Source organism: Heptranchias perlo, chromosome 8, assembly GCF_035084215.1.
Source record: "Heptranchias perlo isolate sHepPer1 chromosome 8, sHepPer1.hap1, whole genome shotgun sequence".
NCBI classification, from domain to species: Eukaryota; Metazoa; Chordata; class Chondrichthyes; order Hexanchiformes; family Hexanchidae; genus Heptranchias; species Heptranchias perlo.
Window position 1 is genome coordinate 28,363,843 of NC_090332.1, and position 26,371 is coordinate 28,390,213.

The 26,371-nt window shown below is 41.0% G+C and overlaps 2 protein-coding genes across 3 annotated transcripts; one reads left to right on the forward strand and one right to left on the reverse strand.

Moving 5' to 3' along the window:
* Nucleotides 1-1,356: 1,356 nt before the first annotated feature.
* LOC137324507 (creatine kinase B-type-like) lies at nt 1,357-20,231 on the forward strand. Its single transcript, XM_067988865.1, has 7 exons — nt 1,357-1,547; nt 3,523-3,677; nt 5,923-6,055; nt 14,382-14,553; nt 15,825-15,948; nt 16,711-16,900; nt 19,767-20,231. The coding sequence occupies exons 2-7, from the start codon at nt 3,642-3,644 to the stop codon at nt 19,943-19,945; spliced, it is 834 nt and encodes a 277-aa protein (XP_067844966.1). The 5' UTR covers nt 1,357-1,547; nt 3,523-3,641; the 3' UTR covers nt 19,946-20,231.
* Nucleotides 20,232-21,076: 845 nt separating this feature from the next.
* On the reverse strand, nt 21,077-25,508 carry mrpl57 (mitochondrial ribosomal protein L57). 2 transcript variants are annotated; one of them, XM_067988873.1, is made up of 2 exons: nt 25,402-25,508; nt 21,077-21,724 (listed from the first exon to the last, which is right to left on the reverse strand). In XM_067988873.1, the coding sequence occupies exon 2, from the start codon at nt 21,706-21,708 to the stop codon at nt 21,397-21,399; it is 312 nt and encodes a 103-aa protein (XP_067844974.1). In that variant the 5' UTR covers nt 21,709-21,724; nt 25,402-25,508; the 3' UTR covers nt 21,077-21,396. The 2 variants fall into 2 exon arrangements, with proteins under 2 accessions (XP_067844974.1, XP_067844975.1); XM_067988874.1 differs by having other exon boundaries at nt 25,367-25,474.
* Nucleotides 25,509-26,371: the final 863 nt, after the last annotated feature.

Consider the following 26,371-nt stretch of genomic DNA (forward strand, 5'->3'; position numbering starts at 1 on the left):
AAATGAAAAAAACTTAAAAACAAAATAGAAATATAAAAAAGAAATGTAATATTAATTACAATGTTACATATTTTTTATTTATAAGATCTTTACTGATTCCTCTTCTAATACTGGCAAAGTTCATTATCATTGTCACGGCTTTGCGTTTTTACACTAGATATTTTCTTGGGTTCAGTATCATCGGCCAATCCCGTAAGTGGAACCCATGTCCCCTTTGATCTGGGATATACCTTTCCCTGCCCAATAGTGAGGCCCAGATATTGTAACAGAGAACCCTTTGTACACTGGCCACTGGAATGTATCACACCTCATCAAGTGATTGTCCTCGATTCAAAAGGCAGACTGAATATACACTCCATCATACCGAGATTCAGACTCTAAACCAAACATAAGGTTTATCTACATAAAACAGGTAAATGAACAGTATACAGAATAAAAAAGTGAATGATATACTTTGCTATTCTCCTTGATGCTTAAAATAATAAAGACACCATTCACTTTCATTCTAAATACAGACTTTAAAAAAAGAGTTTACTTGCTGCAGCTTCAGTCTGCCCTAGGTTCCCTGCTGGGATGGTACAAACTTAAAACACTGGGCTCTTCTGCTGCTGATGGAAAGCTGAAACTGGTTCTCTCTGGTAAAACAGACTTTGTACAAAAATACAATGTCAACCCTTTGGAAGTTATACAGAAACAAAAAGCAAGAGACAACTGCATCTCTCATAATTAGATTAGATCGACAGCCATCCCCGCAGAAGGCTGCACTTCTCTCATCAATATTGAATGGTTAGCCAATCTTTGATAATGGCAAGGAAATCTGTGATTGAATGTGATGGCTCCTCCCATTTAAATAGTTAACCATTTAGACATCCCAATGTGCCATCCTTAGCAACTTGCACTTTGTGAAACCCACTGCAGCCAATCTGTCTGCTCTCTGTGTTGATGGCTTTTATTTGAGAAATACCCTATGCGACTATGGGTTTTAACCCCATTTCATGCTGTTGCTAGCAATGCAAAATATAAATTAAAAATTCAACATAGGCAAAAATCCATTTTTGTCACAACCATATGCTATTAAATACGTGCTTATATGACATTCAGTATGTGCCATATTGCTCTCCTTACCCACTTATGATTGATTGATATCTTACAGTTTGTGTTATTTAAGTAGATTGGACCTTATCACAGTTTACACAGCAATAATGTACAAACGAGCAGTCCAATAGTGTAAAATAGTGCTCAGACTGAATTTCCACCTTCATGTTCCCTATTTCATAGCATCTTCTTTCATACTAAAAAGAAATGTTATTTATTGCATTGATGTTGACATGATTGTTTATAATTTTAGCAATTAATTCCACGTGATCCTGCAACTTTAATTAATCTTAAAAAATTGTCAGCTGAAGAAGAATTTCCGTACTTGGACAAAAATCAGACTTATATGGCAAATGTTCTTACCATTCAAATGTACAAGAGACTTAGGGATAAAGCAACTCAAAGTGGCTTCACACTGGATGATGTCATCCAACCTGGTGTAGAAAATTCTGGTAAGTGACATTTTAATAGAAAGTTACTTTGGATTTCATTTTGTAAAACTAATATTGTCACATGTTACAGCATCATAAAATGAATCATTTGCAATTTTTTTCATCTGAGACAATACTGTAGTAAAGTACAGTATTAAATACAGGTCATTCACCCTTCATTAACCACTGACATAAGCTGTGCATTTGACCAGTAATCATGCACTAACAGTATCGTTAGTGCATGATTACAGTTGAAACATTGTATTTTGGGTAACTCGTGAAACTTGTCCACTGCTGTTACATAGAATTTACAGCACAGAAACAGGCCATTTTGCCCAACTGGTCTATGTCGGTGTTAATGCTCCACATGAGCCTCCTCCCAGCCTACTTCATCTAACCCGATCAACACATTCTTCTTTTCCTTTCTCCCTCATGTACTTAACTAACTTCCTCTTAAATGCATCTGTGTTATTCGCCTCAACCACTCCATGTGGCAGCAAGTTCAACATTCTAACCACTCTCTGGGTAAAGAAGTACTACCCTAATCTTCAACTTCCTCTCAACCACCCCTCCCCCCACCCCCACTCTTCCTGAAAGCACAGACTCCTGCTGGGATACAGTTTCACAGATCTATGTAACTATAATATCTGTTAAAGTTTTGTCATGCTGAGCGAAGCCAGCTCACCATGTTGTTTCATATTCAGGAGAGACTTGGAACAATTAATTACGTTATTAATTCTGATTAAAATAAGAGAAGTGCACAGCTGAAAACTAACTTGAATTGTTATCATAGTATCTTAACATGCCCGTTGAAATTATTTGCTTGATTTACTACGATTTAAACAGATGTAGTAAAAATTGCCTCGTTCCTGACTGGCCAATCCATTTCTCTACATGCTGATGGGCTTGTATCTAGGGTCCCTGCTCCAAAAGAAAGAACTACCATTTATACAGCACATTTCATGACCTCAGAAAATCCCAAAACACTTCACAGCCAATTTAGTATATTTTGAAGTGTTGAACTGTTGTGACGTAGGGAAACTCAGCACCCAATTTTTGCACAGCAAGGTCCCCCAAACAGCTATGAGATAAATGACCAGATAATGGTCATTTAGTAATGTTAGTTGACTGATAAATATTAGCCAGGTCACCGGGAGAACTCCCCTGCTCTCTTTGAATGGTGCCATGAGATCTTTTACATCCACCTGAAAGGGCAGATGGGACCTCGCTTTAACATCTCATCCAAAACCTGGCACCTCTATCAGTACTGCACTGAAGTCCTGGAGTAGGGTTTGAGCCCACAATCTTCTGACTGTGGCAAGAGTGTTACTACTGAATCAAGGCTGGTACCTAAGCAATTTACTTTCTCTTCCAGTAGTCATCTCAAATCTCCGAAGATGTTAAACGACTTCACTTATTTCTATATTTTAACATGTTTCTAGTTTGCCTTTTGTGCATCCTCCTTCCCTTTAGCTCACCATCAACAGCAGAACTTTTGGCCACCTGGGCCCTATCCTATGGAGCAATAACCTATATATGATTAAATACAATAATTCAACACTAAGAATTGTTGTGGTTCCCATTCATCTTCTGAGGATTTCCCCATGTTTTCAAATGATTATAAGAGAGTCAGCAGATTTCATTGAATGTTATAGAATTCTGGGTGCACATGGCCTGTCTAGGATTTTACAAGTTGGCCACTCGTGCCCTTAGGGATTCATAAGGTTAAGTGGAATAAGTGACCCCTTAAGGGCAAAGTTTGCTAACCCTCTGAAATCAATCATGCCAGAATGTCACCTTTTAAATATGATTGAAAAGCTGAAAACTGCTGTAAATTTCTTTCAGTCAGTTTTCCTCAATAACCTACAATGTGCACTGAAAAGATCAACTGTCTACTTTTAGAAAGAACACAACAATGTTACTTATATATAACATTGTTATGAAAATAAAGATTTAATTGACACTAATTACTTCATTTGTTTGCTTGTCATTATAGAGCATTCTTGCACCAAAACTGTGGGTTGTGTGGCTGGAGATGTAGAATCATACAGTGTCTTCATGCAGTTTTTTGATCCTCTTATTTAACTTTGTCACTATGGTTACCAGCAAAGTGAAATGCACAAGAGTGACATGAATCCAGAAAACCTAAAGGTAGCTTTATAAAATTCATTTTGGCATTTCTACATGACCTTACATTAGAAGAGAATTATACACAGAACAAGAAAAGGCCATTCAGCCTGTCAAGTAGGCTTGTTCCACAGATAATGCACAATCTTCCTTATCATTGTCTCTAACTCACCTTTTAATCTTGAGGACAGTTATGCAGAAGTACTCCTTATTCTCAAAAGTAATAAAGCAAAGCTCAACAATATGTATCCAACTCACATCTCCACGATTCAACTTTAGCCAACTGCTGTCCATGGATCATGTGCTGCCTGACTCTCCCTCCCTTCCCCCACCCTCCACCAGCTCAAGTGGCACAAGAACCATCATCCCATGGTATACTTGATCATCTCAGGCTATACTTGTCCCATTCGCAACCACGTTTTTTGAAGGAGTTAACAAACAGTATTAACTGCATTTGCTGGAACTTTGTGCCACACATTTACTACTCTGTGTTGAAAACATTCTTCTAATCTCAACTCTTACCAAATTATGAAAGAGAATGGGAAAAGACTAGGTGGTCCATCATCCTTCAGGTGGAGATGCCGGTGATGTACTGGGGTGGACAAATGTAAGGAATCTTACAACACCAGGTTATAGTCCAACAGTTTTATTTGAAAATCACAAGCTTTCAGAGCTTTCCTCCTTCGTCAGGTGAGCTTCACTCCGAAAGCTTGTGATTTTCAAATAAAACTGTTGGACTATAACCTGGTGTTGTAAGATTCCTTACATTTGATCATCCTTCAGAACATTGATTTCAAAATCCTCATTTACAAATCCCTCCATACCTTTGCAAATCTCCTCCAGCCCTACATCCTCATCCTCTGCTCTTCCAGTGCTGGTCTACTTCACATTTCCCCTTTTCCTCCATTCCACTATTGGTGGCAAAACTTTCAGCCATCTTGCACCCACATTCCAGAAATCCCTCCCTAAACCCTTCATACTGCTACACATCTCTTCACCTTCAAAAGCCTCCTTAACATACCTCTTTACCAGTGCCTCTGTCACCTCCTCTGGTCCTCCTCCTACTTCTGACCCCCAACTGCGAAGTGCCTTGAGACATTTTGCTATATTAAACATGCTATACAAATGTGAGTTGTTGTTGGAGACATCAGTCCTCATCTTTGTTCCCACAAAAAAACAATAAAATATACAATGGCTATTTAATTTTCCAGTGACATTTTAGAAAAATATTCCTTAACCACTCAAACTTTGCTCTTGTACTTTATCTCACATTATTTATTATCTAATCCTTTCACCGTGTTAGTCTCTTTTCACACTTTAGCACCCTTCTTTTGTATTTATAAAATATGTTATTTATTAATTTTTTTGATTGATTTTTCATTGATGATTTGTAATGCTGCTAGAAATTCCATTTTACTCATGGTGCTGCTATACTACAGGCACGAGTTTGAGACTTTACGATTCATGTCCCGTGGTGGGTTGAATTAGTAATTCATCAACAATGCAAATTCCAGTGCAACAACAGAATGGCAGTCCACTGAGATCTTTTCAATAACACTACAGCTGATGAGTTTAGGGAAGAGTGTAATCTTTAGACAGAAGTTCTTATGTGAAGATCACCTTATCTAAAAGTTTCACACTTTGTACTGTTGAAAGGATTGCTACACTACTGCAATACTAGAATGGAGACATTTTCTTATTTTAAATGAGCAGTAGAAGTGTAGCTTACATGTCTATCATGACTCAGGGCCAACAGACCTGATTTATACTTCTGACTCCACCTTCTATTCTCTAGTTAGTGAATTCAGAGTCTCTGCTCACATTTAAAAGGTTAAAAATGAAGTTTAAAATTTCTCAGGAAGTCCAGCTTCTAACTTTTTTTCTTTTTTTTTTGCAAGCTTCTAACTTTGTTTCACTGTTTGCAGTTGTACTGCAGTCAGAGTATAGCTGAAGAGGTTCCCCAACACTTTCTGGAGGAATCGCACTACTTGTCTAAATGACTTAACCAAATTGTACCACAACACCTTGCATTAATGCGAAGCCAAAATGAATTCACGTTGAAATAAAATCTGTAGTATTATCTGATCATGAAATATGGATGATAATGTGCAATGACAGTAACTCCACAAACACTGTGCTGTATCTACAGATTAAAATCCTTATATCTAATGATGCATACTATTATGTCCCCAGGTTCCATTGACTAAAAACAATTAAAAGGTTAGTTTATAAAAGAATTGTACTTATCTATTACTCTTTCCCACTGCAGTGTGGAGCTGATCTAGATGAACAATATGTGTTGAACTGTCGAGTGTGCACAGGACGCAACGTGGAGGACTTTTGTTTCCCACCACACTGCAGCCGTGGGGAGAGACGTGCGTTGGAAAAACTTGCAATAGCGGGTGATTTATTTTTGTTTATTCAACACCACGGAAGCTGGACACTGCATTTAACATAGAACTCCAGAATTATCTTTCTTTCTACCATTAGCACTCCCTAAATTATTGAACAAATTGAAGGAATTATATCACCATCTAGTGGTAATCTAGTGGGAAAACACTACAGCTGTTTCACATGTCATTTCAACAGAAAATACAAACATTCTATTGATAATCCGTCAGCAGTAAGTAGCTTCTGAAAATAACATGTTATTTGTGCTATTTATATCAGCTGCCATTCAAAGAATAGTTAGGATGCTGATGAAACATTCACTCCCACTTGTGCATCCATTTGTCTCCCCATCATTCAATGTAACCATACACTTTTAAAGGTAGATTATCATAAGCAAGAATATAGTCACTGCTCATTAAAAATAAGAAAATGTCTACATTCTAGTATTGCAGTAGTGTAGCAACCCTTTCAACAGTACAAAGTGTGAAGCTTTTAAACAAGGTGATCTTCAGATAAGAACTTCAGTCTAAAGATTACACTCTTCCCTAAACTCATCAGCTGTAGTGTTATTGAAAAGATCTCAGTGGACTGCCATTCTGTTGTTACGCTGGAATTTGCATTGTTGATGAATTACTAATTCAACCCACCACGGGACATGAATCATAAAACATGGATCCCATGATTTGGTAGCTTCATCTGACATGACATGATTCACCTAATGAATATCATTTATCAGTTTTGTAGTAAGTGAAATCTACTTAAATGCAAATGATTGATGCTAGAATTTGCTCAATGTATATTTTAAAACTATTGATTTCATCCCTATTTTTGTCTTGTTTTATATGAAACTCTATGCAAATTGTATTTATCTGCAAGTGAAAATCTTATTCACTTAGTCCTAGTGTTAAATTTTTCCTTTTGTTCTGAAGTTTCCTATGGTCAAATAAATCTGCCTGCCCAGCTGGATGTAAAATATTTCATGGCACTATTTGAAAAAGAGCAGGGAGTTCTCTCTTTATCTGAGTCAACATTCCTCCCTCAACCAAAGTGACCAAATATTTGTGGGACCTTCTGGCACACAATTTGACTGCCATGTTTGCCTACATAACAACAGTGACTGCACGTCAAAAGTACCTCATTGGCTGTGAAGTGCTTTGGGGCATCCTGAGGACAAGATGAAGTGTTACATAAATGCAAGCTTATTTTTCACTTCTTAATCTTCCTCTACCTATCCACGTTACAGCATGAAACAAGTTATAATCCCAAGAATACTAGCCTTGACATCGTTGCTTTTTAGCTTTCTTCTTACCTTATATTCTTCATCCAAGATCCCTTCCTCAGACTATGACAATCCAACTCTTTGAAAGGTCTTTCTGCACTCCCTCATGTCCTTCAAGGCATCAGGGAGGCAACATATTGTTCCGAACTTCAGGTCACACCCTAAGCCATACCTCCCTATTCCCCAATCATTGAGCCTCCCACTACTAGTACCTTTCTCCAATGCTCATTGATCACCAGGTAGTACAATGCTTCAATGGGTTGTGATTCATATAGTGTCTACCAGCCCTCTTGCTTCCTCGCACCAGACAAGTGCCAGGCAATGACCATCTCCAACAAGAGAGAGTCTAACCACCTCCCCTTGACATTCAACGGCATTACCATCGCCGAATCCCCCACCATCAACAACCTGGGGGTCACCATTGACCAGAAACTTAATTGGACCAGCCACATAAATACTGTGGCTACAAGAGCAGGTCAGAGGCTGGGTATTCTGCGGCGAGTGACTCACCTCCTGACTCCCCAAAGCCTTTCCACCATCTACAAGGCACAAGTCAGGAGTGTGATGGAATACTCTCCACTTGCCAGGATGAGTGCAGCTCCAACAACACTCAAGAAACTCGACACCATCCAGGACAAAGCAGTCCGCTTGATTGGCACCCCATCCACCACCCTAAACATTCACTCCCTTCACCACCGGCGCACTGTGGTTGCAGTGTGTACCATCCACAGGATGCATTGCAGTAACTCGCCAAGGCTTCTTCGACAGCACCTCCCAAATCCGCGACCTCTACCACCTAGAAGGATAAGGGCAGCAGGCACATGGGAACAACACCACCTGCACATTCCCCTCCAAGTCACACACCATCCCGACTTGGAAATATATCGCCGTTCCTTCATCGTCGCTGGGTCAAAGTCCTGGAACTCCCTTCCTAACAGCACTGTGGGAGAACCTTCACCAAACGGACTGCAGCGGTTCAAGAAGGCGGCTCACCACCACCTTCTCAAGGGCAATTAGGGATGGGCAATAAATGCTGGCCTCGCCAGCGACGCCCATATCCCATGAACCAATAAAAAAATAAACAGTCTCCAGAGACTGAACCTCAACCAATCTCTTACATTCTACACCAGAGAAGGATCCGACCCTATCTAACTGGCTCCTTTCCTCTTTCCTTTTCATCTTCTCTCAGCCCTTCCCTTCCTCATCCTCTGTCCATACACAGAATTACATATATTGAAATTACAACACGGAATCAGGCCATTTGCGCAACCAATCCGAGTTGGCGTTTATCCTCCTCACAAGCAATAGTCCTAATCCCACATAGAAACATAGAAATTAGGAGCAGGAGTAGGCCATTCGGCTCTTCGAGCCTGCTTCGCATTCAATATGATCATGGCTGATCCTCCATCTTAATACCATATTCCCACTCTCTCCCATACCCCTTGATGCCTTCTGTGTCTAGAAATCTATCTATCTCTTTCTTAAATATATTCAGTGACTTGGCCTCCAAGCCTTCTGTGGTAGAGAATTCCACAGGTTCACCACCCTCTGAATGAAGAAATTTCTCCTCATCTCAGTCCTAAATGTCCTACCCCGTATCCTGAGACTGTGACCCCTCGTTCTAGACCTCCCCAGCCATGGGAAACATCCTCCCTGCATCCAGTCTGTCTAGCCCTGTCAGAATTTTATACATTTCAATGCGATCCCCTCTCATTCTTCTAAACTCTAGTGAATACAGACATAGTCGACCCAATCTATCCTCATACGACAGTCCTGCCATCCCAGGAATCAGTCTAGTGAACCTTTGCTGCACTCCCTCTATGGCAAGTACATCCTTTCTTGGGTAAGGAGACCAAAACTGCACACAATACCTCAGGTGTGGTCTCACTAAGGCCCTGTATAACTGAAGTAAGACATCCTTGCTCCTGTACTCAAATCCTCTTGCAATGAAGGCCAACATACCATTTGCCTTCCTAACTGCTTGCTGCACCTGCATGTTTGCTTTCAGTGACTGGTGTACAAGAACACCCAGGTCCCTTTGTACATCAACATTTCCCAATCTATCACCATTTAAATAATACTCTGCCTTTCTGTTTTTCCTTCCAAAGTGGATAACTTCACATTTATTCATGTCATACTGCATCTGCCATGTATTTGCTCACTCACTCAACTTGTCTAAATCGCCTTGAAGCCTCTTTGCATCCTCCTCATAACTCACAATCCCATCTAGTTTTGTGTTGTCAGCAAACTTGGAAATTTTACATTTGGTTCCTTTATCCATTGATATATATTGTGAATAGCTGGGGCCCAAGCACTGATCCCTACGGTACCCCACTAGTCACTGCTTCCAACCTGAAAAAGACCCATTTATTCCTACTCTCTGTTTCCTGTCTGTTAACCAATTCTCAATCCATGCCAGTATATTACCCCCAATTCCATGTGCTTTAATTTTGCACACTGACCTCTTAGGTGGGACTTTATCAAAGGCCTTATGAAAATCCAAATAAACCACATCCACTGGTTCTCCTTTATCTATTCTACCAGTTACATCCTCAAAAAACTCCAGTAGGTTTGTCAAACATGATTTCCCTTTCATAAATCCATGTTGACTTTGTCTAATCCCATTGATATTTTCTAAGTGTCCTGTTATCACATCCTTTATAATAGACTCTAGCATTTTCCCTACTACTGATGTTAGGCGAACCGGTCTGTAGTTCCCTGTTTTCTCTCTCCCTCCTTTTTTGTCCGCTCTGTTCCCATATCCGTTTATCCCACTTTTCTTCAATCTATCTAACTTATTCCTAAATGTTGACATGGTCTCTGCTTCAATCACTAACCCCAGTAGAGCCTCACAACCCTCAGTGTAAAAATGTTTCTCCTGCTCTTTGTCCTATATCTCTTACAGTTAATCTTATATCTGTGTTCCCTCATTATAAACCCCTTAATCACTGAAAATTATCTGTTTCCATCTACTCTTTGCACAAATCGGCAAACAGTGACTCCACTTCAGAAGTAATAATTGAATGTAAAGGGCTTTGGGATCATGGAATCATAGAAAGTTACGGCACAGAAGAAGGCCATTCGGCCCATCATGTCCATGCCGGCTGAAAAAGAGCTATCCAGCTTAATCCCACTTTCCAGCACTTGGTCCATAGCCCTGTAGGTTACGGCACTTCAAGTGCACATCCAAGTACTTTTTAAATGAGTTGAGGGTTTCTGCCTCTACCACCCTGTCAGACAGTGAGTTCCAGACCTCTACCACCCACTGGGTGAAAACATTTCTCCTCAGCTTCCCTCTCATCCTTCTACCAATTACTTTAAATCTATGTCCCCTGGTCACTGACCCCTCTTTTAGGGGAAATAGTTCCTTCCTATCCATTCTATCCAGGCCCCTCATAATTTTATACACCTCAATTAAATCACCCATCAGCCTCCTCTGTTCCAATGAAAACAACCCCATCCTATCCAATCTTTCCTTATAGCTAAAATTCTCCAGTCCTGGCAACATCCTCATAAATCTCCTCTCTAGTGCAATTACATCTTTCCTGTAATGTGGTGACCAGAACTGTACGCAGTACTCAAGCTGTGGCCTAACTAGTGTTTTACACAGTTCCAGCATAAACTCCCTGCTCTTATATTCTATGCCTCGGCTAATAAAGGAAGGTACCCTGTATGCCTTTTTAACTACCTTATCCACCTGTCCTGCTACCTTCAGGGATCATCGTAAACAATTTTACAACACCAAGTTATAGTCCAACAATTTTATTTGAAATTCACAAGCTTTCGGAGGCTTCCTCCTTCCTCAGGTGAATGTGGAAATGAAATCCTTGAACCCTTCGCATTTATAAATCACAGAACAATACCTGGTGATTACAGATAGTCTTTCCAACTGCCCGTTGCCAAGGCAATCACAGTGTGCAGACAGAGAGGTGTTACCTACAAGGCCACCGAATATACAAACAACCAAAAAAAAACAGAGAGAGAGGCAGAAACATAGAAACATCCGGAAGGAAGAGAAAGACAGCAAATGACCCGTTATATTAAAAACAGATAACATTTGTTCGCTGGTGGGGTTACGTGTAGCGTGACATGAACCCAAGATCCCGGTTGAGGCCGTCCTCATGGGTGCGGAACTTGGCTTCAGGGATCATCCACTTCAGGGATCATCTGCAAACTTTGTATCATCTGCAAACTTCTTGATCAAGCCCCCCACATTCAAGTCCAAATCATTAATATATACCACAAAAAGCAAGGGACCTAGTACTGAGCCCTGCAGAACCCCAATGGAAACAACCTACCAGTCGCAAAAACAGCCATCAACCATTACCGTTTGTTTCCTGCCGCTGAGCCAATTTTGGATCCAACTAGCCACTTTCCCTTGGATCCCGTGGGCTTTTACTTTTTTGACCAGGCTGCCATATGGGATCTTGTCAAAAGCCTGGCTAAAATCCATGTACAATACAGCAAACGTGTTACCCTCATTGACCCTCCTTGTTATCTCCTCAAAAAATTCAATCAAGTTAGTCAGACACGACCTTCCCGTAATAAACCCATGCTGACTGTCCTTGATTAACCCGTGCCTTTCTAAATGACAATTTATGCTGTCCCTCAGAATCGATTCCAATAATTTGCCCACCATCGAGGTTAGACTGACTGGCCTATAATTACTCGTTCTATTTCTTTCTCCCTTTTTAAACAATGGTGCAACATTAGCAGTCCTCCAATCCTCCAGCACCACGCCTGTAGCCAGGGAGGATCAGAAAATGTTGGTCAGAGCCTCCGCTATTTCCTCCCTTGCTTCTCTTAACAGTCAGGGATACATTTCATCCGGGCCTGGCAATTTATCTACTTTCAAAGATGCTAATCTTTGATTTCCTCCTTCACTATGTTTATCCCATCCAATATTTCACACTCCTCCTCCTCAACTACAATATTTGCATCGTCCCCCTCTTTTGTGAAGACAGACGCAAAGTATTCATTAAGAACCATACCCACATCTTCCGCCTCCACACATAGTTTATCTTTTTGGTCTCTAATAGGCCCTACACCTTCCTTAGTTATCCTCTTGCTCTTTGTGTATTTATAAAACATCTTTAGGTTTTCCTTGGTTTTACTTGTCAGTATATTTTCATGCCCTCTCTTTGCTTTCCTAATCTCCTTTTAAATTTCACCCCTGCACTTTCTATACTCCTCTAGGCTTTCTGCAGTATTGAGCTCTTGGTGTCTGACATAAGCTTCCCTTTTTTGCCTAATTTTACCCTGTATGCTCCTTGATATCCAGGGGGCTCTGGATTTGACATTCCCACCCTTTTTCTTTGTGGGAACATATTTGCTCTGAACCCTCACTTGAATGCCTTCCACTGTTCTGACACTGATTTATCTTCAAGTAGCTCTTTCCAGTCCACTTTTGCTAAATCACTTCTCAGCTTAGTAAAATTTGCCTTTCTTGATGTCCTGATGTCATTAAAGGCGCTATATAAATGCAAGTTCTTTCTTTTTTTCTCTGTCCCAGCCCCTCATAATTTTAAACACTCCTTAATCTCTCCCGTTCTAACAAAAACAGCCCCAATTTTACAAGTCTTTCTTTGTATTTGTAATTCCTCATACCAGGCAGCATTCTAGTGTTACCTCAACATCCTTGCTATAACGTGGAGCCCAAAACTGCACAATCTACTCCCTCTCTGGTCTTACTAAGGTTTTATATAGATTCATCATTACATTTCCAAATTCACTCTCTACCCAAATTATTGTTTTGTAAGTACTGTTTTAATTCTATTCCTACCTCACTCTGTTACTGGCTCATTCCATTATGTGCTCTCCGCTCAAACTGTCCAGACACACCCATCCTACAGAACATCTTTTACAACTGAATACCAAATCAGTCCCAGTATTTTCATTGGAAGCCAGTGTAAATAATAATGGATGGGAAACTGAACATAAAGCCATTCAATTGAAGAATGAGATCATTGGTCAAGTCTGTTAATAAGCCTGTTATCTTCTGTTCTTGATTATGGTATAGATATTTACCTATTATGGCCATTCAACTATGTTCGTAATTTTTATCTTTTGCTGTGTTGTCTTGCAGCACAGCCCTCTGTAGTGTCATTGCTTCTGACTTTTGTTAGGAGGTTAAGCTATAAACTGGCAACATGCTGCCATTATTTTGCTTACTGCTAACCGGCTAAGGGGATGTTAATTAAGGATTTCTTGATTCAGCAGTTGTTTGCTCAAAAAACAATTTTTGCTAGTTTCATTTTTAAAAATTATTATTAGTTTCGCTTTTTCTATTCGTACTTTTAACCTTTGACAAAAAAGTATCTCTGTGTTATAACTGAACAGTTTAGATCTCCGTATCACTGCTGATATTTTTGTCCCAGTCCCTGTGCTTTCTTTATGATTTGCTTTAGGAGACTTCTGAAAATGCGTTAGTTATGAAGGGAACAACCTGGAAACCTGCCAGTTTCCCTGCAGTGCACAGCACGTACCCTGACAGCTGAATGGCAGCAGCAAGCATTCCCTTCCTACAACACAGTTTTGTGTTTGCTGCTGCCACTAAGTTGACACCAGCCTTACTGCAGAGCATGGATTGAATGGATTAGAGCCAACAGTGATGGCCTCTTTGATTTTTTCTTGCTGCAATCAATGAACATAGGTCTGCAAGATAACTACAATGGTTGTCTGGGTTCAACCTGTTAATGTATTGGTGGGGGGAGGGTGGGGAGGAAGATGCGAAAGAACTATGGTTCATTTTGCATTGTATTGTTGGGCTGTTGCATGAGGCTATCCTAAATTATGCCAGTTTATTTTCATCAAAATCATGTGTCATTGAATATAAAGGGCTTGTCCTCCCCCCCCAAAGAATATATATTAGATGTATTCAATTGCAAAGATTTTTCACTAAGCTTTTTAAGTTAAGTAATTTTAAAACATTCTTACTTGATTTATCATTTATTTGCACTATAAAGCACATCAAATCATGAGAAGCTCTCTCTCCAGTATTATCTATCCTAACCAAACCTGCTTTCATTTATTTCCTTCCAACAAATGATCACCCACAGCCCTCAATACATTAAATGGTGAATTTAAGGGCACTTATCACTCACTGAAGAACTTGAGTGAGGAGGAATCTCAGAGACTGACCACTGCTGGAATCCTTTCTGATAATCTTATTTCTCCATTGATGCTTTCTTCTGGTATGGCCAGAGATTGGCCAGATGCACGGGGAGTCTGGTTAGTGATTTTTTTTTAAATCTAAAATTTTTGCCAAGTGTTGTACATTGGAGCCACAACCTATAACATCATGGATTCAGTTTCCCTGTGCTATTGATTTCCTGATCTTGGTTCCTCTGAGGTGCTGAGATCAGAAACCAATTACAAGTAGCCTTATGCCATCCTGCTTCTCTTAGTGGGCAACTCAAAGTAGCAATAACAGAGGCCTGGGAGCGAAACAGTTGACTACAGAATATCTGTGGTGTGGAGAGACAAGCACACTGGGGAGGGGGAGAAAGGAATCAGAGGGAGGCCTGGCTTCAGACTGCTGTCATTTACTGTCAGAACGGCATTGGAGAAACCCCGCGAGCAGTTCGTCTAGCCATCACCCTGACCACAGTTGCTAAGCAGCCCACAGAGAAATAGAAATTTACACTTTCTTTCAAAAAAAGGAGAAACCCTCCTCACAAGGGGCAGTTTGTGCAGTTTGGCTCTTTCTGAGAAAAGTATGTGCAAGTTTGTGTGTGTGTGGCAATGTTAAATTTTCATGATCATTTTTGATTCTTTTTGTTTATTCCATATATGATTTTCAAAATTCCAACATTATTGCTTTTATGATACTTAATAAAATGTATGAGAAATTCTGTTACTTTTTCAAAGCTGAAATCTCTTGAATCAATAATTATTTATTTTGCTGGTTCATTTAAAAATAGCATTTTGTAACAGAGAACAATAACTGGATGTTACTGTGGCAGTTTGTAACTACTATCCTGATGAAGAGGAATGTACATTAGTAAATATTGTGATTGTGGCAACCAGAGACTGAACAGATTGACAACAACCTCAATGCAGCTTGCAAAGTCCAGAGTAGATTGCTTATGTGGTTCTCCTAGAGCGGCAGTTCTATTAGGAACTAACCTAGTTTAATGAACAGTTAACAGCCACATTTTCATCCATCCTTTTAGATTTGGAACACATATTAGAACAATTTTATATGCAATGATGCAGTATTAGTCTAATACCTCTATTCTGGCACGGGAAGCTACTTTGATAGTAATAGTAGACGTAACAACACTTTTGCACGAGTAGAAATCAGGAGATAGTGAACCTTCTGTTCGCAGGGATCTGGCATAAGCTTCCCTTTTTTGCCTTATTTCACGTATAGTGATGCACTGATTGTAGAAACTATTGATTGTCCAGATAGAATCTCATTGGACTTCTGTTCTTCTTTACCTTGTGCTGTTCAAAGAAATTTGGCATCACGCTCATGATGATAAATTTACTTTCTGCAGGCACAATGATATGAAGAATTTTACTGTCTGGGTCAATAAAGAAGACCATCTTCGTATTACTTCTATGCAACAGGGAGGAAATATTAAACAAGTTTTTACACGCTATTGTTTGGGTCTTAAAAAGGTATGTAATGGCTTTCATATTTTCAATACATTTACTTTAAAAAAAATCAATTGAATGTGCATACATTGCCAAGAAGAAGATACAGGTGATTCCCCCACAGATCTTCCCAATCTTGTCTTTTCCAACTGGCAGACATGCCTGCAGGATATCATAAGCTTTATCTCTGGAATGGAAAGATAATTAGAGGGCAGATTACACCAGTGTATTCTTGTGCACTTTCTAGGGATTGGCTAGAGTGTTGTTAGAAGACGCTTCAGTACCCTCCATCTGGGTTAGTGAATTGTATGTTAAAAAGGAAATTAAAATATATATGAAAAATGAGGGGAGGTAAAATGCAGATACAATTTCTTCACTCCTTTGCTCAATCTCAGCCATGTGGCATAGTGCCAAGCACAGACTAGGCATTTCCCAGTAGAAGGGGAGGGAGAGTCTTTCCTGGGCTGCTTTTGTTTCTTTCTAGTGGTTGGTATAAGTGTGGCATTGGTAGAATCCTGGGAGCCAGTCACATCAGAAAGGGGAGATAGGCAACAAAAAAGTTAGACAGCAACATCCCCTCAAAAATGACATGAGGATGAGAGCCAGTCCTTATGATGTTGAACAACTAGATTCCCATTACTTAACTGTACTTAGAAACTAGCCTGTTAATTGAAGGAGGGGGGAACTTGTCACAAGGGAACTATATTGTTTTTTCTATTTGTTCGTGAGTACCATTGAGTCATACACCTTTAGAAGATAGAGAACTAATTCTGGTTGTTCATTTAGCTTGAAGAAATATACCAGCAGAAAAAGCACCCCTTCATCTGGAGGGATCATCTAGGATATGTACTGACTTGCCCTTCTGACCTTGGCACTGGTTTACGGGCAAGTGTCCACATTAGGCTGAAATACATCAGTAAGCACGAGATGTTTGGTGAGATCTTGCAGAGACTACGTCTAGAAAAACACTTTACCGGTACTTATTAGAATAAAACACTTCCCTATAAAATGACTAATCTAGATATTTGTTTGAATAAAAAGAAAAATGTTGAGTGGCACCAAAGTCTAAATACATTAACTCTAAACAAGTACAAAGTAACATTAACACCTCTGCATCTCACATGTGTCAAGTTCATTCTACCTCACCATAATTTACTAACCTCTAGCTTTATTGTAGTGCAACAAAAATGCATTTCCTGATAGTTCTTCCATTTCTCAGGCTGAAGACATTGTGTATGTTCCTTTTTGTTTGCTCACTACCTTCACTAACATATCTATTTGTAAATTGTGCTTATCCATACACATATACAAGGTTGGGATATATTGATGTTTTATTCTCCATGCAAAATATTTGTACCTCCACCAAGCAACCAGTATAGCATTTTTATTTCACCTCATATAATTTGACTGGACTGCTTTTATTTTCAGTAAACATCTGCTTCTAACGTATAGTTTTATTTGAATGTACTTACACTGGAATTCATTTTATAATGAGTTAAAATTTTCCTCCACTTTCAGGCCATTTCACATGACATCACCAGGAATGTCCACTCCACAGCTGCTCACTAATAGAACAATAAGTAAAACTATATCTGTACAATTAAGTATTGTGCCCATCTTTCCCGCAACTCTGTATTTGAATCTCTCCAATCAGGTTTCCATCACTGCCCCAGCATTGAAACGGCCCTAATCAAAGTCACAAATGTCATCCTCTGTGACTGTGCTGCATGATCCCTCCTCGTCATCCATGACCTCTCTGCAGCCTTTGACGTGGATGCCTTCCCCCCTATTATTCAGCTCAGTGGGACTGCCCTTGATAGGTTCTGCTCTTACCTATTTAATGATAGTCAAAGTATCTCCAGCAATGGCTTCTTTCCGCCTCTGTAATGTTACATGTGGAGTCCTCCAAGGATCTATTCTTGGCCTCTCCTCTTCACCTAGATGCCACCCCTTGGCAACATCATCTGAAGACATGGGCTCAGCTTCCACATGTATGTTGATGACACCCAACTCCACCTCACCATCACCTCCTCCACTGCCCGTGTTGTCAGACTGCTTATTTGAAATCCAGTCTTGGATGAGCCCAGTTTCCTCCAGTTAAACAAGGAGAAGCCATCGTTTTCGGCCTCTATCACAATCCCGTGTTACCGATTCTATCCCCCTCGCTGGCCGCTATCTCAGGGTGAACCAGACTGTTCCAGTATTGGAGAGCAGAAATTTCCTCTAATTACATATTGGGGAGACCGAAGCCATTGACTTCGGTCCCCATCACAAACTCCGTTCCCTATCCACTGATTCCATTCCCCTCCCTGGCCATTGTCTGATGCTGACCCAGACTGTTCACAACTTCGCATCATATTTGAGCCTGATCTGAGCTTTTGATCCCATATCTTCTCCCTCACCGAGACCGCCTACTTCCAGCTCCATAATATCATCGTCTCCACACCTGCCTCAGCCCATCTGCTACAGAAACCTTCATCAATGCTTTTGTTACCTCTAGACTCGACTGTTCCAATGCTCTCCTGGCTGGTAGCGCCCCTCCACAAACTTTAGCTCATCCAAAACTCTGTTGCCCGTATCCTAACCTGCACCAAGTTCCGCTCACCTATTACCCCTGTGCTCACAACTTACACTAACTCCTGGTCCCCCAACACCTCTAAGTTAAAATTCTCAAGTTCATGTTCAAATCACTTTATGGTCTCGCCACTCCCTATTTCTGTAACCTCCTCCAGCCCGCTAACCCTCTGAAAACTCATCGTTCTTCCAACTCTGGCCTCTTCTGCATCCCGTATTCCCTTCGCCACACCATTCGCGGCCGTGCCTTCAGCCGTCTAGGTCTTAAGCTCTGAAATTCCCTCGCTAAACCGCTCCATCTTAAATCCTACCTCTTTAACCAGCTTTTAGTCACCCATCCTAATATCTCCTTCTTTGGCTCAATTTCTTTATAAAATTTAAAGAAATTCAGACTTTTCTGACCATGCGAGGTTGCATCAGTGACTCTCTTGGGCCAGCCTGTCCTGCTTACAACCACCCCACCCAATGTCCTAGTCTTGCCCTCCAGTTTGGGAACTTGTGATCTACTCTGCTGATATTTTTCAGGTCTCCACATGTGCGACCTTGATGTTCACCGAAGTGCCAGTCCTGCAGTGGGCCATTCCAACTGGCATTAAAATGCTAAATTTGTTTCCAGACACTGACTCTAAACGCTCTGACTCCATTCCCACCACTGACAGGCAGCACCGAATTCTCCCACTCTGTTTCTACCCCAGATGCCCGCCTTGCATCCTCCTGTTATGCTCTTGGCTTAGACATCGGCTCAGTCTTCTAGTTCCGCTTCCCACCCAAGTCCTTTGGCTCTGCTTCTGGGCAGCAACACCTAATATTTTTAAAGTTCTGAAATCAATTGCATTGTTTGAATAAATCACACTCCAGAGATGACAACTCACATGAAATAAACAAAATTATTTTAAATTTTGTTTCATTTTGCATTCTTGTCATATTTCATTACCTTTTACTTTGCAACAGTGCATTTTTAGATGTGCTAAATTCCTGGAAACACCAACACTATACAAGTTTGTGTGGCAGCAAATGCTTTAGGTTTTATTTGCTTCTATTAGATGAATAAAAATATTGTAGTCGTGATACCATCGTGGCCTTTTCTATTTACTAATCTCGTTGTCTTGCCACACAGACGTCTCTATAATTCTTATACTTTTGCTTCTGTAAAATCTTCAATAAATCCATTTTGACTTTCTGTTCACTCTATAAACCCCCTTCTGTTGTAATCAATGAAACCATAAGGACATACATTAACTAAGTTGATACACTCCTCACTTTTATAGGTGCTGCCTGTAAGTCGGTTGATAGTGAAGTCTGGGATATTTCCAATGCAGATAGAATTGGTTTCTCAGAAGTTCAACTGTTGCAGCTGGTAATTGATGGTGTTAAACTGCTGATCAACATGGATAAATATATTGAAGAAGGAAGACCTATTCATGACCTTATTCCTACTCAGAAGTAGATGGATATATGTGAATAATTCTGTCTACAGCATATGTAACACTAAATATTAAGTTACTGTAGTGAGCTGGAAACTATACTTTACTCGCAAAGGAAGGATTCCTACAAATATTTTTTTTAGAATGTGTAACAAAATGAAATGTGTTATATTAAGCCTGGTTTAAAAATCACCCATGATTTACAAAGCTATATACTGGGATTTGCCTGTGGTCTGTGACTCAAAAGAAACAAAACAGAATAAAAATAATCTGTTGAGATGAAGTAGCTTATGCCTTTGGAATAAAACATTAATTTACAAGAGAGAACATGGTGTTACCCAGTGATTGTTCATATTTATACTTCAATACTTTTGAATTTAATTTTCCATACTGGGATCAACATCCAGAACTAAATGTAGAATCCTACACCAGAGCATTTAAATTGCGAGCCAGAGGCAGGAAAAAAACAGATATAGATTAGACCAGGTTAAGTTTTAGGAGTCCCAACATGGCGATCTCCATGAAATAACAAATATCTTCTTTCCAGTAGGATTCTTTTCTTTCATCAAATTCCTCCACTTCCCTCTTCTTTTGAAAGCAATGACTTCTTGCTTAGGCACAATTCCATGGGTGCTGGGTGCCCAAAGAAACTCACCTATGTGACCATTATTCATGCATGAGCCTTGACAGTAAAACCCAGCAGGCTATTCAACCAAAGTGGGGAGCTGATCCCATCTTCAGCTAATGTCCACATCTATACTTCCAGCAGAGGTTGCTGCATAGCTACCCAGACCAGTTTTCCCTAGCCCAGAGGCCATTTGTGGCACCCGTACCACTGCCTTAGCTAAGGATGTCTTGGTTAGCACAGACTACAGATTGAACCTGGGACGTTCCTGGTCTGGAGGGCTGGATAAATTTGATAAGCCACAAGTGGGAATTTTAAAAAATTAATTTCTTATAGTATTTCTGGGTGGGTTGGGGAGCAGGAGGAGGAATTAACATTAAATACTCTATTTTCTTCTACTGTTCTTTAATAAGAGCTTGAACAACAAATAACTTCAGAAATTGTGTTTGAAATGAAGGTCAAAAATGCAACACCTACAGTGCACATTCCACATGAACACAGGTATGAAACTGTATATCAGAAAAAGTGCCACTTTTTAAATTAATTTTATTTTTTAATTGAAGTTATCAGGCATATTTAAATAACATGGTTACTAATAGATGTACAACTTTCAGAAGGGACAGTAGAATGTAGGTAGAATAGAAACGTAAATCTCACTGGTATCAATTATCAAGTTATAAAATTACCCAATTGCTCTGAACACAACAGGCCCATTTCCAACATTAACAAATTATATATAATATATGGCTCTACTTGCTAGTTTAAGTATACAATAATTATCAGGGAGCACTGCTTAAATTCCTTCATTGGACCTGCAGTCACAAAAAAAGGCATATTCTGTCAAACGTCTCACATGCCCCATTTTTTGGTTACATTTAGGTTCTTTAAATGCTCTTCAATATACTTGGATTCAGGAAAAGTTGCGGCTTTAGCAGTTTTGAAGGCTTCCCAACGCTCAGCTCTGCGTTCTGTTGCATGACCTCTTTCTTGCTCCTTGGTCATCCAGGGGCGGCTTAGCCAATACTCCGTCTCCCTTTCAATCTCCAGCCTCTGAATCATATTACGTTTCATTTGCCAGGTAATTTGTCTAGGCCGTCTGTACTTTCCTATCCACTGTTTGCCTGGGATTCCTTTCCGAAGCAAAAATGCTGTAAGAAACATTTTGCCACAACTTTGCCTTGAAAGAAATAGTAAATATCAACAATGACTTGTGGTAAATTTTTAAAAAATACTTTGGATTATAATCTTGCACACAAGTGGAATTTTAAAATTACTGAAAACAAAGTTAATTGGAAAATGTTTGATAGAACTGAAGTTCGGCAGTTAACCCATCAAAAAGAGAGATGGCCAACCTTTCAAATCTGAACAACTGGGAAAAGAAATTGCATACTGACAAAACAGCCACAAAGAAAGATCTTGCATTTATATAGCCAGCACTTTTTGCATCTCCAGGACATCCGAAAGCACTTTTCAGCCAATGAATTACTTTTGAAATGTAGTCATTGTTGTTATGTAGGCAAATATGGCAGCTCATTTCCTCACAGCAAGGTGCCAGAAACAGCAATGAGATAAAATGACTGGTTAATCGGCTTTTGGGGATATTGGTGGAGAGACACTGGGAGAACACCCAGCTTCTCTTCAAATAGTGCCATGGGACCTTTTACATCCACTTGAGAGGGCGGATTGGGCCCCATCAGAAAGGCAGCACTTCCGGTAATGCCACACACAGTCATTATTGTAGTGAAGCCTAGATTACATGCTCAGGACTCTGGAGTGAGACTTCAACCCACAATCTTCTAACTCAGGCAAGACAGCTACCACTGAGCCAAGCTGACACTTAAGTTTTATAGTATACTGGTATGCTCACTAACTAGGAAATACACTTTGCAAGAAATTTTGAAACCCAGTCCATCACAGAGTTTTTCTGCCACTAGAAACAACAAAAATACAAAGCCTCTAATGTACTGCCATTTTTGATCTTGGTATTGTGGGAACATATTCAAAAATTATAATCTACAACCGTTGCTAACATTTATGCTTTTACTTTTGTAACCAATTGTCACAACGTACCATAACTTCTAAACAATCAACAGTTATTAAATTGTACATTGTAAACGGTTCTCTCCTCAGATAACGTCCCCCTCTTTCAAATCTGCCGTCATCACCCCCTCCTCAAAAAAACACCCTTGACCCCTCGTCCTTGCAAACTGCCACCCCACCTTCAACCTCCCTTTCCTCTCCAAAGTCCTTAAACATGTTGTCTCATCCCAAATCCATGTCCATCTTTCCCGCAACTCCATATTTGAACATCTGTAATCAGGTTCCCGCCTGTGCCACACTAAAACGGAGCTCAACAAAGTCACAAATTACGCCCTCTCGGATTGTGACTTCCTCATCCTTCTTGACCTCTCTACAACCTTTGACATGGTCGACCACACCATCCTCCTCCAATGCTGGTTCCACTCTTAATTATCCAGTCGGAGCCAGAGTATCTCCTGCAATGAGTTCTCCTTCTGCTCCCTCAAGGCCCCCTACTTTTTCTCATCTCCATGTTGCATCTTGGAGATATCATTCGAAGATATGACGTCAAGTTCCACACGTATGCTGACGACGCCCAGTTCTACCTCACCACCAACTCTCGACCCCTCCACTGCCTGTGTTGTCAGTCTGTGTGTACAACATATAGTGCTGGAAGTGCTACAATTTCCTCCAAATAAACACAAGACCAAAGCCATTGTCTTTGGCCCCACCACAAACTCCATTCCCTCGCCACCGATTCCACCCCCCTACCCAGCCACTGTCTCATGCTGAACCAGACTGCTCGCAACCTCGGCATCCTATTTGACCGAGCTGAGATTCTGACCCCATATCCTCTCCATCACAAAGACCGCCAGCTAAAACCCTCATTTATACCTTTGTTACCTCCAGACTTGACTATTCCAATGCTCTCCAGGCAGACTTCCCATCTTCAATCCTCCATAAACCTCAGCTTATCCAAAATTCTGCTGCCTGTATCCTAATCTGCACCAAGTTCTACTCACTGATCACCCCTTTGCTCGCTGACCTATATTGGCTCCCAGCAAATTTAAAATTCTCAACTTCGCGTTCCTCGCCGCTCCCTATTGCTATGGCTCAGTCAGTCACTACTCTCGCCTCGGAGTCAGAAGATCATTGGTTCAAATCCCACTCCAGAGACTTGAGCACATACTTAATGGGCCGAATGGCCTCCTTCTGTAACCATTCCGTGATTCTATAATAATCCAGGCTGACACTCCAGTACTGAGCGAGTGCTGCACTGTCGGGGGTGCCGTCTTTAGGATGAGACGTCAAACTGAGTCCATTGTCTGCCCTCTTAGAGGGATGTCAAAGATTCCACGGCAGAATTCGAAGAGCAGGGGTGTTCTCCCAGGTGTCCTGGCCAATATTTATCCCTCAACCAACATCACTAAAACAGATTATTTGGTCATTATTACATTGCTGTTCAAAAGTACTTCATGGCTTTGGAATGTCCTGAGGTCATGAAAGGCACTATATAAATGCAAGTTCTTTCTTTCTGTAACCTCCCCCAGCCCTACAAGAATTCTGTGTTCCTCCAACTCTGGCCTCTTATGCATCCCCATCTCCTCACCATTGATGTCCGTACCTTCAATACACCCTAAGCTTTGGCATTTACTCCCCAAACCTCTCTCTTTGACCAAGCTTCTAATATCTCCTCCTTTAGCTCGGTGTCAATTTTTGTCTGAGTACACCCCTGTGAAGCGCCTTGGGATGTTTTTCAACATTAAAAGCATTATATAAATGCAATTTGTTGTTACGGATACTAATTTTCAGAAATTAGGCTGGTCGCTCTGGGGGTATGTCAATATTTGCAAAGGGTTCCTACAGATAAGCGTGAAAATCTCTGCCTTAAGTAACTTTTATTCTATGTACAAGGACTACACAAAAGCACACACAGTATGTACAGTATACATTAAGGTGATCGATGGGATATGACTTAGGTTCTACAAGTGGACTGACCTAATGACACTCTAAATTTATCAAGACTTCTCAATTGTGTTAAAGCCGTACAATTACATATAATTTTAAGTCACTTAATTCAAATTACTGGGTAATGTGAATTCAAATTGCACTAAAAATGTCTCCATTACTGACTTATTCCAAATTGCTTAATTTGAATTACTAGATAACTTAATTTTGGGTGGGGAAAAATAAATTATCAGGAGTAGATTGCATTTCACTGAGGAGGTCATTGGAGAAATTAAGTGAAGAGATGACAAGAGAATAAGTAAGTAGTTGAACAAGGGTGGCTGATGTAGGGCACAGCAGCCAATGTTGCAGCAGAAATGAGAGATCACGCTGATCGACAGAATGCGAGGTCTGAACCTCAGCGTTGGGTTGAACAGGACGCGAGATTTCGATCTGGGCCTGCCTGTGGCTGAACAAGTGGCCGGGGGAGAGGAGGAAGGAGTCTGTGGCAGGAAGGCAGAGCTGGAGGGGCGGGGCGAAGCACTGGCTTCCACCGTACTGTCGTTCACTTGGAGAAAGTCAATAAAATTTCCGATTACTGATCGCCCATCACCAGGTCCACAGCCGTTCAGTCTTCGCCGGTCTGCCGCCCAATAAAGAAACTACCGGCAAAGAGCCGCAGGTGCCGGAATTGAGCAACAAACAGGAAAATGCCCAACAGGTGAGGGCAGCGGCAGTGGGGAGTCCGGTTAACGCTCAGGGGAGGCGATCCCCTCCCGTAGACTCCGCCTGACCCGGAGAGTTTACAACCTCTCCCCTATTTCGGTTAAAGAAATGACAGGATTCGTTCTACCTCTCTGACCAGGAGCGGGTCGGTCACTCACTCACCGGCCTCTGTCAGTCCGCTTCTCCGCACCGCATGCCTAGATACCACCTCGTAGCAACCCGTCATCCGACTGGCCCACACCACCGCGGTATGTGCGAATAAACAGCAATAGTATTGGCTGTCACCAGTAGTAACGAGTTTTACGATTGATCGTCACATTCGATTGGTCGTTTGCTACGTTGCCACGGGTGACGCTTTGTCCCAGAAGAGTGACGCAGTAAAGGCGGAGAGGGACCGGGCCAAATTAGCATCAAGGGGAGTTTAATCACACATCGGCTGGAGACACTAATTAATTTAACCCCTGGCTGGTGGTGCGGCGGCTCCGTCGGACCTCAAGTTATCGACCCCGTGCTTACGGCCCCGGAGTGAGCCAACTCTTCCCGGGTTGAACCACCGACGAGGGAGCGGCGCCAAGGATAGACGTTTCCAAACGTCCCGCGTAAGAAGGTCTGTCCGGCCGCCTCTCGGCTCCTCCAGATAGCCCGGCCCATCCTCATAAACTCCAACTTGGCTAAACTCTGTCGCACGTATCCTGTTCTGTTCACCCGACACCCATCCTCGTCCCCAATATATTACATTTAAAATCCTTCACCAAATCTATAATAATACATACCAGGTTAGCCTGTAAAAACGTGAGAAACTCTTATTAGGGTATAACATAAATTACTGAAGTAGGTAACTTTCTCCTCTCCTGCAGGAGTTGATGCCTCAGTGAGGTATGATTCTAAGGTCAAGGTGCTAAGTTAATATCACAAATTCCTCTCCTTTCCCTCTCCCACAACTACCATGGGACAAGCGTTGCTATCCCATTCTTAATTAGGCATTCTTGTCAAGAAGAACCTTTACAGGCAGTAGCTAAAGGATACTGTCATTCCATCAGTCTACACGCGATATGAATCCAGATGTACTTACTGTACCAACTGGACCCCAAAAGCACCCCACAAGTATAGGTTGAGTCATTACTATTAAAAA